The sequence below is a fragment of the Pan paniscus genome, chromosome 4 (genome assembly GCF_029289425.2).
Source record: "Pan paniscus chromosome 4, NHGRI_mPanPan1-v2.0_pri, whole genome shotgun sequence".
NCBI lineage: Eukaryota > Metazoa > Chordata > Mammalia > Primates > Hominidae > Pan > Pan paniscus.
The window spans coordinates 174,837,076-174,850,267 of NC_073253.2; the positions used below are offsets into that span (position 1 = coordinate 174,837,076).

The following is a 13,192-nucleotide window of genomic DNA, read 5'->3' on the forward strand; positions in this document are numbered from 1 at the left end:
GATGATGTAGTATTCAGCCCAGCTGCTGGCCTTCACTGGCTCTCAGAAGGCTGTCCGAAAGCAGGGCAAGCAGTCCCTTGCTTGCAGGACTGTTCCCTGCACTTGTTCCCAGGGAACACTTTTTGACAGCAGGGGTCCTGGAGCTTGGCTCTGAACCCCTCTGAGGTGTAGAGGGCACAGGACAAGCTTTCAGTGGGCACCTCTGCAGAGCCCAAGGCCTGGCAGGGAGACAGACGAGGGATGCACCAGCTGAGCAGAGTCAGCAGGGGTGAGTGCTGGGAAGAGGGAAGGCTGGGTGGTCCCAGGGGAGGCGGCCACTGAGCTGAGACCTGGTCCAGCCAGGTGAGTGCTGGGGAAGAGACGGGTGGGGGCACAGCAGTCACCCTGCAGAGGGGAGTAGGACTGCCTGAGGGAGGAAGAGAAGGCCAGAGAAGCCAGGACAGCGTGAGCTGGGCAGTGGTGGAGGTGAGTGTGCACTTTTTTTTTTTTTGAGACGGAGTCTCGCTCTGTCGCCCAGGCTGGAGTGCAGTGGCGCGATCTCAGCTCACTGCAAGCTCTGCCTCCCAGGTTCACGCCATTCTCCTGCCTCAGCCTCCCAAGTAGCTGGGACTACAGGTGCCCACCACCACGCCCGGCTAATTTTTTGTATTTTTAGTCGAGACGGGGTTTCACCATGTTAGCCAGGATGGTCTCGATCTCCTGACCTCGTGATCCACCCGCCTCAGCCTCCCAAAGTGCTGGGATTACAGGCGTGAGCCACCGCGCCCGGCCTGAGTGTGCACTTTTTATGTCTGTGTGTGAACATATCCATGGGGTGTGCCTGGACGCAGGTCTGAGACGGGGAGAGGCGCACAGAAGGCCTCACAGGTCACAGGAGGCAGGTGGGAGAGGCGCACAGAAGGTCTCACAGGTCATAGGAGGCAGGTGGGAGAAGACTCTAGAGGACTCTAAGCAGGGTGCCAACATGCTCCCACTGACATTTCGAATTTTGCTGGTTGCTGTGGGAGGATACGTCATAAAGGGGCTAAGTGTGTTAGGCCGGGTGTGGCGGCTCAGGCCTGTAATCCCAGCACTTTGGAAGGCTGAGGGAGGATCACTTGAATCCTGAAGTTTGAGACCAGCCTGGGCAACATGATGAATCCCTGTCTCTGTTAAAAATTAAAAAAAAACAGCTAGGTGTGGTGGCAAGCATCTGTTGTCCCAGCTACTCGGGAAGTTGAGGTGGGAGAATCACTTAAGCCCGGGAGATGGAGGCTGTAGTGAGCCATGATCACACCACTGCACTCCTGCCCAGGCAAGAGTGAGACCCTGTCTCAAAAAAAAAAAAAAAAAAAAAAAAAAAAAGCGGGGGTGGGGGTTCAGTGTGGTTAGGGAGTGGCTAAAGCAGATGATGGTGTCTTAGGTGGTGTCCGTGGAGAGGAAGGGCTGAGCTCTGCGGGGTGAGCTGGCAAGACATGCTGTAGGTAGGACACAGGGAGGAGGGAGAGGTCGGAATCTAGGCCGATACGTGGCTTTTACCTGGGCAAAGGGTGGAAGAGGGGTCACTTCCCGAGGGAAGCATGGAAGCGGGTGGTTGGGAGTGAAATTCAAGAGTCCACTACCCCCACAGCAGAGTGAGCTGCGTGCGCAGAAGCCTGCAGGCTGGAACGTGGAGGAGCAGGTGTGTTGAGGGGTCGGCGCTGGCTGGGCAGGCGGCCCCCACCCTGACCAGCTGCAGAGTTCCATCACCAGAGCACACTCAGTCCTCCAGTGTGACTAGTCCTGCTCCCCGAGCTCCGCCAGGGCTCTCTACCATCTGAGATGTCAAGGGCCCGGCAGGAGAAATCCAAACGGAGCCTCAGGTGTCAGGAAGACCCCTAGGCCTGGGGGACAGGTCAGTACAGTGCCCCGGACAGATCCACAGGGCCCTGGTGCTAAGAGAATGTGGGGTTCGGGTCACACCTGAGCCTCTCAACCTGGAGCTTTTGGAGCTGTGGCTCTTCTGAGTTCCTTCCCTCTGACTTCCCTTGGGGAAACTGAGGCAGCAACTCTCCCACACCTATTCTCAGCTACATCTGCAACTTGAGGGATTTGTGCAAATGGCAGGGAGGTCTTTAAGTTAAGAATCTCACTTGATTCTTCTTATAATTAAACAGTCAGAGCCCTGCTTGGCCACAAGGAAAAGGAGGCCTTGGGACCTGTCCTGACTCAGTCTCATGCCTTCTATTTGGGTAAGGGCCCTTGTCCTTGCTGTCCACACCCCTTCAGTGCAGTGCAGGACAGATGGCCTTGTTCCCACCAGGGTCACTGTGGAAGTCCAAGAAACCCAAGAAGGAGCAAGTGAGAGCCAATGCAGCCTCACAGGGGAGAGCCGACGCCGCCCCACAGGGGAGAGCCGACCTCTGATGGCCTGCTGGAGCCGAGCCACACCAAGGTGGTATGTCCAGAGAGGACTGGTGAGGTGGCCTCTGAGAGTGACATATGGGACCGGTGCAGGAACACGGTCCTCCAAGCGCAGCCACGGAGCAGCACTTTGCCCTGCAGGGCCCGGAAGGCAGGCCTGATGGAAACTCACGCATGGGAGACCCTGTCTGCACTAGGCAAGGGAGACGCTGTCTGCACTAGGCAAGGGAGACCCTGTCTCCACTAGGCAAGGGAGACCCTGTCTCCACTAGGCATGGGAGACCCTGTCTCCACTAGGCATGGGAGACCCTGTCTCCACTAGGCAAGGGAGACCCTGTCTCCACTAGGCAAGGGAGACCCTGTCTCCACTAGGCAAGGGAGACCCTGTCTCCACTAGGCAAGGGAGACCCTGTCTCCACTAGGCATGGGAGACCCTGTCTCCACTAGGCATGGGAGACCCTGTCTCCACTAGGCATGGGAGACCCTGTCTCCACTAGGCATGGGAGACCCTGTCTCCACTAGGCATGGGAGACCCTGTCTCCACTAGGCAAGTGACCTGAGAGGGCAAGCAGTGTGCCCCTACCATGTTACCTGCCTCCCCAACAGGGCAGGTGCCTGTGGAGGGGCTCACTTGTCCTACACCCTCCACCTGTCCCATCACTGAGTGACATGTGACTGCCTGGGCTAGGGCATCCTCCCAGGTACCCCCCAGTGAGACAGGGCAGAGCAGGACAGGCTGGTCCCTGAGCCCACTGACACCTCGGGGCTGGAAAGGCCTTGGCCTCTCAACTAGGGGATGCTGACCTCCCTCAGGGGTATGATGAGGTGGCAAGCGTCCTCCTCCTTGCTGGCGAAGCAGATGTAGTTGTTGGAGATGAACATCTGGCCAGGGATGTGCAGCTTGTTGAACGGCGTCCACAGGGTGCAGCTTGTGTGGCCGTCTAGCCGCTCATCCCTGGGCAGCCGGAACGTGGCTCGGTAGCACTCATTCTTGGCTCGGGCGTCCAGGTCTCTGGGGAAACAAGGTAGGAGGACAGGAGGAAAGGGGACAAGGTCAGGACCAGCACACTCTCAAGGAAGCCTTGGGGCCTCCCCAGGCCTGTTTCCACATCAGATTCAGGATCCCTGGGGTGGTCCCTTGAGCAAGTTATGCTCAGGGACCTCAGAGTTCAATAAAAGATGCATGCTGAGTGAGCAGGCAGAAGGTGAGACAGTCACATAACCAGCGGAGAAGTGGCCAGCAAGCAATGTGTCCTGAGACTGCTTTGAAAAGGACACACCTAGATGCTGGCCTGGGCAATGTGCAACCCATCCCTCGGTACTGATGGGCAAGCAGAGCCCAGAGCACCTGCCCTGGATCCCACTCAGATGGAGGGCCCCGGGCAGCTCTTCCACCCTGGGCAGGCCTAACCCCAGGTTTCACCTTGAAACCTAGGTGAGGAGCTCCCCACAGGGAGGTGTGGAGCTTAAACTAAAGCATGCGGCTGCTAACAGAAATGCACACCTGTGTATCTGATGGCTGTGACAGTGGCCTGGCCCAGGCCCTCACCCCTTTGGTGGCTCTGTCCACATAAACTCTCCCAGCCCCAAAGGGAGCCTCCTGCCTGTCCTGGGCCGCAGTGGCCTGACCAGGGCCTGACTGCATTCTCACCAGCAGTGCCAGGAGCAGTCATGTTCCATCTCTGCTCGTGTTCTTTCCAAAAGGTCCAACAAGCCAACCTGTCACTTGCATCCCAAGGACAACATGCTTGCACAATTTTCTGGTCCTGGAGGTGGACCCCAGAGTTTGGGCCTGGACCATAGTCTGTGGGTGCAATGCAGGAAATGGCCTGGCTGGAATGAGGTCGCTCAACACAAGGGTGTGAATCTGGCTGTGGTCAGGCTGGCTATGGGACCCAGGGAACCTCAGAGATCTTGTCCAGCCTCTGGAGTTTCCCATAAGCTACAACCTAGGAACCCAAACGTTAAGTAGCCCGGGAGGGCTGGCTGCTATGATGTGTTCCTACCTATCGGTCCCCTGGACAGGGCAGCAGGGAACTCAGACCCACACATGGCCCATCTCCTTGGCTGGCTTCAGACCCAGAGGTCTGCTTCTACATCAAACTCAGGACCCCTGGGGGTCCCATGGCTGTGAGAGGCCCCTGGCCAAGGAGTCTCAGGGTATACAGGAGAGCTGTCAATCACGGTGGGACGGAGGCCGTGCACTTGAGCCCAGATTTACCAAAGCCTTTCTGGGGGTGTCAGAACACCCTGGCTGAGGTGGCTACATCCTGGCTCCACTGCTCACTAACCGAGGGACTTCAGGCAAGTTACTTAACCTCTCTGTGCCTCAGCTTCCTTGTCTGATACCTAGGGATGGTAAGAGCCCCTTCCCATCATACAGCCAAGAGGAATAAAGTGTGAAGAGCTTCCTCCCCATTAGTGGTATCCTCAGGACATCACTGCTATCTCCTGCTGCCTCTCCACACGGGACTGCAATGATCTGTTTACCTGGCTTCCTTCCCAAGTGGGGAGCCCATGAGGGGTGAATGTGGACACCTTCTCCAGGTCTACACACTTGGACCAGGCAGGTCCCAGCCAAGGTCAGCGAACCTGGCTCACATGAGCCCACCCCAGCCCTGGAGGGCAACGCACCGCTTCAGGGCTGAGATGTTCCTGTGTGGCCGGATGGGCCTAGGCAGGGCCTTGTCCTCCAGGAAGCCCTCGCTGTCCAGCAGCTGCCGCATGGCCAGGTTGGCCAACTGCTCCATGAGCTTGAAGGTCTCGCCGATGTTAAGGAACATGGAGAAGAAGAGCTCCTGGTCGCGGGTGTCCACACGGATGCTCTCGGGGAAGAGCAGGGTGGCGTTCTTCTCCAGACGCGTTATGTCCACCCACTGCACCACGAGGCTCACTGTGCCCACAGAGATAGACACACCGCAAGTTAGGGCCCGGCAGGGTGAGGCTCCTGATGCCCATCTGTACCCCAGACCCACCCCAGGGAACTGCTCTCTGGGGGCAGCACTTCCTGTGTGCCCAGGCCTGTCTGGGCTGTGTCACGCCCTCCATGTGGAGGGACCAGGCCACTGAGGTGTCCACTGCCTTCCAGACCAACCACACACGGTGAGTGTCTCCCCCACCAGTGGCTGAAGGGGAAAGGAACGAATGTGCGGAGGTGAACCACCGAGACCCACCCAGCAGCTCCCCCAAGTGGGAGCGCACGGAGGTGTGAACAGTCACAGCACAGCGCGGCCAACACAGAACAGGACACAGCCCCTGCTGACGGGAGGTGACTGGCCACCTGGTCGTGACAGGTAAGCGGCAAGGGCAGGAGGGGGCACAGGGAGGCTGTGGGCTGAGGGAGGCGAGGAGGGAGGAGGGCTTGGTGGGCTTGGGGATGGCTAAGACCCTGGGGCTCTTTCTGGAGCTGCTGGGAAATCAGGCTCGCATCCTGTGGCCGGGATGTCTGTAGGGAGGAACCTGCAGCAGATGAGGGCTGTGGCACGCACCCAAGGCATTGCATGACATGGAATCACCAGGAATTCGGGGCAGACGTGTGCCTGAATACGCCAGTTCGGCAGAAGAGGGCAGGGCAGGCACGCGGAGTCACCATGTAGAGAACCCTACTAGCGAGTGGGGGGCATGGTAAAAGTCGGCTGGGAGCAGGTGTACGCCTGGCCAAGGCCGGACAGTCCCATCTTGGGCCGCTAAGGTGGCATTTGGGTTTCAGGGAGACCCCTCTGGTGGCCATGTGGGGATGGAGTATCTGGGGGCCGAGGGCAGGGAGGGGCTGAGGGTGTGGGGGCTGGGGCACACTGAGGGGCGGGCTCACCTTCCTTCCCCAGCAGGAAGGAGTAGAAGCACAGGTGGTTGACCGTCAGGTACAGCCAGCCCTGCCGGGGCACGCGGCCCTTCCAGTAGCTGCAGGAGTAGTAGTTCACCAGCTTCTCGCCCTCAGGCATCCCAAACTGCTTCCGCATCTTCAGCTCAGCCTCCTTGAACTTCCCGGGGTCCTCGTCTCCCTGGGGCTGCAGGTTCTTGTTCTCTTCTGCGATGATTCCCTGGAGGAAGGCAAGAGGACAAGGGCTTGCCCTGCACAGTCCTGGACAGGTCAAAGGGTGGAGCAGAGAGGCCCAGGGAACCCAGGACTCATGGACCTTGGTCTAAGGGCTACAGGCACAGGTGGGAACAGTCAGTGGCTCTTGCTGGCTTGCAGTCAAGGCACATGGATGAGAGACACTGCCTGTGTGACTCTCTAGACAAAGTTCCTGCAACTCCCGTAACTACTGTCATCACCAGTTGTGAGCAGAGACTTTTTAAAAAAATTAAGACAGGGTCTCACTCTGTCACCCAAGCTGGAGTGCAGTGGCTGAACCATGGCTCACTGTAGCCTCAACCCAACAGCTGAAGCCATCCTCCTGCCTCAGCCTCCCAAGTAGTTGGGACTATAGGTGTACTCCACCACACCTGGCTAATTTTGTACTTTTTGTAGAAATGGGGTTTTGCCATGTTGCCCAGGCTGGTCTCAAACTCCTGGGCTCAAGTGATCCGCCCGCCTCAGCCTCCCAAAGTGCTGGGATTACAGGCGTGAACCACTGTGTCTGGCCTGACACTTTTAAAATGAATATTTCAGTTATTTTCATGTAAAATTGTTGAAACATTATCCATAAACATGGTAAAAAATGCATACAGTAGAAATGTGTATTCAGTGAAAAGGGAATCTTTTCTCGCTCTCTGTAGTGACTTTCCTGGTTCCTTCCAGACACGCAAACACCAATGGATTCATAAGCAAATGTATGTTTTCCTCTTTCCCCCTTTATTTGCCCAAATGGGATCGCCCTGCAGCTCTGTTCTGGAAAGCGCTTCTCTTATCACGTCCTGGAGGACGTCCTGCACTTGACCCCCTGTGTGCCGGGGCCTCCTGCCTCTTGGCCCTGCACACAAACCAGCGGCAGGACCCGCAGGTTCAGGGTCCGTCCATACTCCCTCATGCTGCTGGCATTGTTACAGGGCTCAGGGTGCCCAGAGACATCCCCCTGGGCCACAGAGCCAGCCCCAAGCCTCCTGGGGTAAAACAGGTCCTCAGCAGTGCCCTCAGCTCAAAATGTACCCGTTGATTTTCTAGAAGGACAATTACAAGATAAACTAAAGTCAGTCAAGGTCAGTGCTGGTGGCTGGGCCACCCCCCATCCCTCTGTCCACGGGCAGTGAGGACAGCCATGAGCCTAGGTGAGGACTGAAAGGTGGGATCTGTTCTGATTTCTTCTATTTCTGAGTATCCAGGGAAGGAAACTACAATATGCCATCCCAAAATAAGCCCTTTTGACATAAGAAGTATTTTGAGCTGAAGGCAATTAAGTAGCAGCAAACACAGGAAAAGCTCTTTCTGCCCTCCCTCCCCCTTTCTGCCTAAAAGCTGGATATACGTTCTCCTTTATTGGAGACAATTCTAGATTCCTATCAGCCCAGAGATGACACCGCACGCATCTGCAAACAAACCTTACTCCATCGGTTTCATCCCATGTATTTATCTTCTCACAGTTTCCTGCCCTTGGAAGCATAAGCTGTTTTCGTCTGTCCTGTTATTGTTCTTTAAGTGGCCTGTCCCTGTGTTAAGAGGCTGTGTAAACCCAATTCCAACTAAACTTTTGAGTCACCTATCCAAGTTTCTCCCATGAATATATGAGATACACACATTAGTAAACTTCTGTTTTTGTCTTGTTAATCTGCCTTTTGTAACAGAGCCCCAGCCAAGAACCTAAATGGGGAGAAGGAAAAGGGTTTTTCTTCTCTTCCACCAGTGCTACCGCAGCTGCGATCTAAACATCTCTCTCCAAAGTGCTGGGATTGCAGGTGTGAGCCACCACGCCTAGCCAAACTGGTGTTCTTTTAAGCCACTAAGTTGATGGTAATTTGTTGCAGAAGCAACTGGAAATTAATAAATGTTATTCTAATAAAGTGCCCATTTTGTCTAAATTCTTTTTTTTTTTTTCTTTTTTTTTTAGACAGGGTCTCACTCTATTGCCCAGGCTGGAATGCAGTGGTGCAATCTTGGCTCACTGCAACCTCTGCCTCCCGGGTTCAAGCAATTCTTGTGCCTCAGCCTCCCAAATAGGTGGGATTACAGGTGCGCGACACCATGCCCAGCTAATTTTTTATATTTTTAGTAGAGACAAGGTTTTGCCATGTTGGCCAGGCTGGTCTTAAACTCCTGGCCTCAAGTGATCCACCTGCCTTAGCCTCCCAAAGTGCTAGGATTACGGGTGTGAGACACCATGCCCAGCCCCATTTTGTCTAAATTCTTAAAGGTACTGGTTTAAGGCTGTTTTGTCATCCTCTCTCTTTAGAGTTTTGCTTTTTTAAAGATGCTCCTCACAGCGTATTTTGAGACGGAGTCTCGCTCTGTTGCCCAGGCTGGAGGGCAGTGGCATGATCTCGGCTCATTGCAACCTCCGCCTCCCAGGTTCATGCCATTCTCCTGCCTCAGCCTCCTGAGTAGCTGGGACTACAGGCCCCCGCCACCATGCCCGGCTAATTTTTTTGTATTTTTAGTAGAGATGGGGTTTCACTGTGTTAGCCAGGATGGTCTCGATCTCCTGACCTCGTGATCTGCCCGCCTCGGCCTCCAAAAGTGCTGGGATTACAGGCATAAGCCACTGCGCCTGGCCCATCCTTCCTTCTTTTGTAAGACTGAAGGCTTTAAATTTCCTTCTGTGTATTGCTCTCACTGCATCCCACACATCCTGACATGCAGTAGTATTTCAATCATTTTCTTTTCTTTTTTTTTTTTTTGAGATGGAGTCTCGCTCTGATGCCCAGGCTGGAGTGCAGTGGTGTGATCTCAGCTCACTGCAACCTCTGCCTCCTAAGTCCAAGTGATTCTCCTGCCTCAGTCTTCCATTCCGAGTAGCTGGGACTACAGGCCCATGCCACCACGCCCAGCTACTTTTTAAATATTTTTAGTAGAGACAGGGTTTCGCCATGTTGGCAAAGGATGGCTGGCCTTGATCTCCTGACCGCAAGTGATCCGCCCGTCTTGGCCTCCCAAAGTGCTGGGATTACAGGTGTAAGCCACCACACCTGGCCTCAATTCTAAATATCTTCCAATTTCCATTTCTTCCTTGGCCTATGAGTCATTTAGTTTGTTCTGCTGATGCGTTTGTTGGGCCTGGCATATAGGAGGCAGTGAATAATGTCACAACTACTATTATTATCATCGCCCAATTGCTCACCAGAGTAAAGGCTTGCTTCTGCTCTCTCCACCTGTTTTCCTGGAGATAGAGGTAACCAGGTCTCACCTTGAACCCCAAAGTGCACTGAGAAGAGCTGAGAAACTTGGTAATGTCTGTCCAGGCTTAGGAAGTTCTGGTATCAGGAATTCACAAGGGCCTGCCCAAAGCAACTTTGCACCACACAACTTTGACCTGGTAAGAGCCCTCCCATGAATCTAACTTAAGGCAATAACCTAACAGAAAGAAAAAGACATATACCTTCAGGCCAGGTGCGGTGGCTGATGCCTGTAATCCCAGAACTTTGGGAGGCCAAGGTGGGTGGATCACTTCAGGTCAGGAGTTTGAGACTAGCCTGGCCAACATGGCAAAACCCCATCTCTACTTCTTTTTTTTTTTTTGAGACGAAGTCTCATTCTGTCACCCAGGCTGGAGTGCAGTGGCGTGATCTTGGCTCACTGCAAGCTCTGCTTCCCGGGTTTACGCCATTCTCCTGCCTCAGCCTCCTGATTAGCTGGAACTACAGGTGCCCACCACCACGCCCGGCTAATTTTTTTTGTATTTTTAGTAGAGACAGGGTTTCACTGTGTTAGCCAGGATGGTCACGATCTCCTAACCTCATGATCTGCCTGTCTTGGCCTCCCAAAGTGCTGGGATTACAGGACTGAGCCACCGCACCTGGCCTTTTTTTTTTTTAATTGAGATGGAGTCTCACTCTGTCACCCAGGCTGGAGTGCAGTGGCACGATCTCAGCTCACTGCAACCTCGGCCTCCTGGGTTCAAGCAATTCTCCTGTCTCAGCCTCTTGAGTAGCTGGGATTACAGGCGCGTACCACCATGCCTGGCTAATTTTTGTATTTTTAGTAGAGATGGGGTTTTGCCACGTTGGCCAGGCTGCTCTTGAACTCCTGACCTCAGGTGATCCACCCACCTCGGCCTCCCAAAGTGCTGGGATTATAGGTGTGGGCCACCACACCTGGCCCTTTAAACTGTATATTCTGCATATATGAATACACTGTAGGGTAAACGCCAAGGAATGGGATTTTTGGGTAAAGGGCATGTGTCTTTTAAAATAACATTAGTTTTATTATAAAAAACAACTCAAAATATCCAATTGTTTCCAGCATCTCTTCTGGCAAACAGAACCGTCTATCTGCGTACGCCTTCCAAGGCACTTGGGTAGGAATGGAAGCCCCGCACTAGGCTTCAGCAGCCTCCAGTGCCCAGCCAGGGTAAGAAGGGGTTTTCCTGGGTCACGAGTTCCTCTGCCCAACTCCAAGAGAAGGAGCGCTGACACTTCAGTCTCCACCTTTGTAAAATGGGGATGCACCCTACATCGTGAAGATGAAATAGGATAATACACGAGAACACTGCTGGCCAGGGAAGGGTGAGAACAGAGAGTGGCGAGTAAACCTTACGTGTATCTTGCCCTTGACGAAGGTGGTGATATCTTCCTCACTGTCGAAGATGGACAGTGTCTGGAGCAAGTTATTTTCCAGCCATTCCCAGTGTTTTGTGATCTCTTTGCGGGAAGAACCTAGAAGAGGTTTGGTAAAGTAAAAGAAAAATCATGAATTCCCCAGGCCTTAAACGCACATTCAAAGAAGCGAGATGAAAGTGGGTGACCTCATTTGCTAAATCTAAGTGACCAGAATCTTCAAGCTGCTTTTCCCTCTTAAGCTGATGGATATGTGCATAACAAAGTAATAAATGGTCCTGGTAAAAAAACAAAAAATTAAACGTCCAGGCTGAATCACAGTCGTGTGGGAGAGAATGTTTCCACCTGTCCCTGAAGCCAACAGGGAGAGTCACTAAGTCTCCTATGTGTCCTAGAAATAGTCTGTGCGCCTGCAAGCTTGCTAACTTACACTTTTCCTCAAGTTGAAAGAACTTAATGTGGCTTTTGCTATGTAGGTGATTAATCAGACACAGTCATACTTTGTATAAATGAGTCCAGCTCTTTCCTGAGCATCTAGGTATCCACAGATAAGCAGCCGGAGCTTCCTACAAGACTCCAGGCCCCTGGCCAGCGAGGCTCCTGCTGGGCAGGCGAGTAGCTACTGTCCCTCTCTTCAGTTTCTCCTGGCCACCTTCTTACCTAGTGTCTGCCCCACCTAGGAGGGAGGGGGTCCCTGTCCTCCATAGGCCCAACGGAAATTTAAAAAAATGTAGAGAAAATCTGGGCGCCGTGTCTCATGCCTGTAATCCCAGCACTTTGGGAGGCTGAGGCAGGAGGGTCGTTTGAGCCCAGGAGTTCGAGATCAGCCCGGGCAGCATGGCGAAACCAAAAATACAAAAAATTAGCTGGGCGTGGTGGCATGCACCTGTGGTCCCAGCCACTCAGGATGCTGAGGTGGGAGGATTGCTTGAGCCTGGGAGGCGGAGGCTGCAGTGCAGCCTGAGTGACAAAGTGAGACCTCGTCTCAAAAAACAAAACAACACACAAAACAAAAACGTAGAGAAGGCAGCACGATGCCACTTTCAAAGGCTGGAAGAATTGTTTGCTCCCATTAAGGAATCGGGGAAGAAGCCCCGGGGGAAGAGCAAAGGGATGAGGGGAGATCTCTGCCTGGCCTGGCTCCCCTACCCCCAGCACCTGTTTCTGGGGTTTTGCCTGTACTGAATGAACACAAGGATGAGGAGTGAATGACACCCTGAATCATTCTCAGCTGTCCGGGGGTGGGACAGGAGGCCCACCCACCAGGCATGAAGACAGCCTCAGCCAAGACACGGCAGATTCTCGTTATTCAGGTGGTCAGATTCTGTAAGGTGGCCACGAACACTGAGTTAGCGAATCCTGAACCAGTACCCTGGGGGAACACAGGGTTAGGTTCCTGGAGCCTCTAATCACACTCTTGTCGACTGACCGATACATAACTGTTTTACATGTTTCTGTTTAAAGATGCCTTATTTAATACGTATCCCTGATCGATTGGCATTGAGCTCACGGCCAGCAGCACTATCACTCACGCCTGAAAGAAGCTGCTCGCATGCACGGATCTCCTTCACAAGGCACAACTCAGCCTTCTTGCTCTTAGGAACAAGAGCACTACGGCGCTATGCTCGGGAGGCCAGTGTGACTGTGAACCAGACGTCTCTGCTGGCACGCCTGCCCCGACCACCTTCCTTCCCTCCCTGACCAGGCTCTTCTGCCAGCTGGAGACAGCTCTGACCCTCCCTCCAGGCCAGGCCGGGCCTGTCACCTGCTCCAGCCCGAGGCACCTGCTCAAGGCTGTGTCACAGCCCGGCTGTTCTGCTTGGGACTGATTTGTTTGCTTTGTCAAATCTCCTCAAGCAGACCCTGACCTAAGAAGCAAGGCCACAGGATAGATCCTCCCGACTGGCCTGGGGGGGGATGCCCACGGGAAAACGATCCCACCCAGAATCACACAGCTTGCAGTAAGTCACAAAAGGCCCCCAGAATTACTCCTGGAAGCCCCTTAAGTCATCCATAATTTACTTTAAACTTTTTTTTTTTCATTTTTCTTTGCATTTCTATTATAGCCTCCTTTCCCTGATGCACAGAGGCCAAGGCCTAGTTGGTAGGTAGAGATTTCTTTTTCGGTTTATTTGCCAGGAACCCACAGTTGAATTTGGAAGTC

General features: G+C 53.8%; 1 protein-coding gene across 4 annotated transcripts in view; it reads right to left on the reverse strand.

Annotated features, from left to right (window-relative positions):
* The window catches only part of TBC1D9B (TBC1 domain family member 9B), a 46,399-nt gene that overhangs the window by 26,643 nt on the left and 6,564 nt on the right, over positions 1 to 13,192 (reverse strand). For all 4 annotated transcript variants that reach the window (XM_034961213.3, XM_034961214.3, XM_055112904.2 and 1 more), the window contains exons 3-6: positions 11,009 to 11,127; positions 6,194 to 6,422; positions 5,017 to 5,275; positions 3,187 to 3,394 (exon numbers count right to left, since the gene is read on the reverse strand). In XM_034961213.3, coding sequence (XP_034817104.1) covers positions 3,187 to 3,394; positions 5,017 to 5,275; positions 6,194 to 6,422; positions 11,009 to 11,127 — 815 coding nt within the window. The remainder of the gene's footprint in view (positions 1 to 3,186; positions 3,395 to 5,016; positions 5,276 to 6,193; positions 6,423 to 11,008; positions 11,128 to 13,192) is intronic.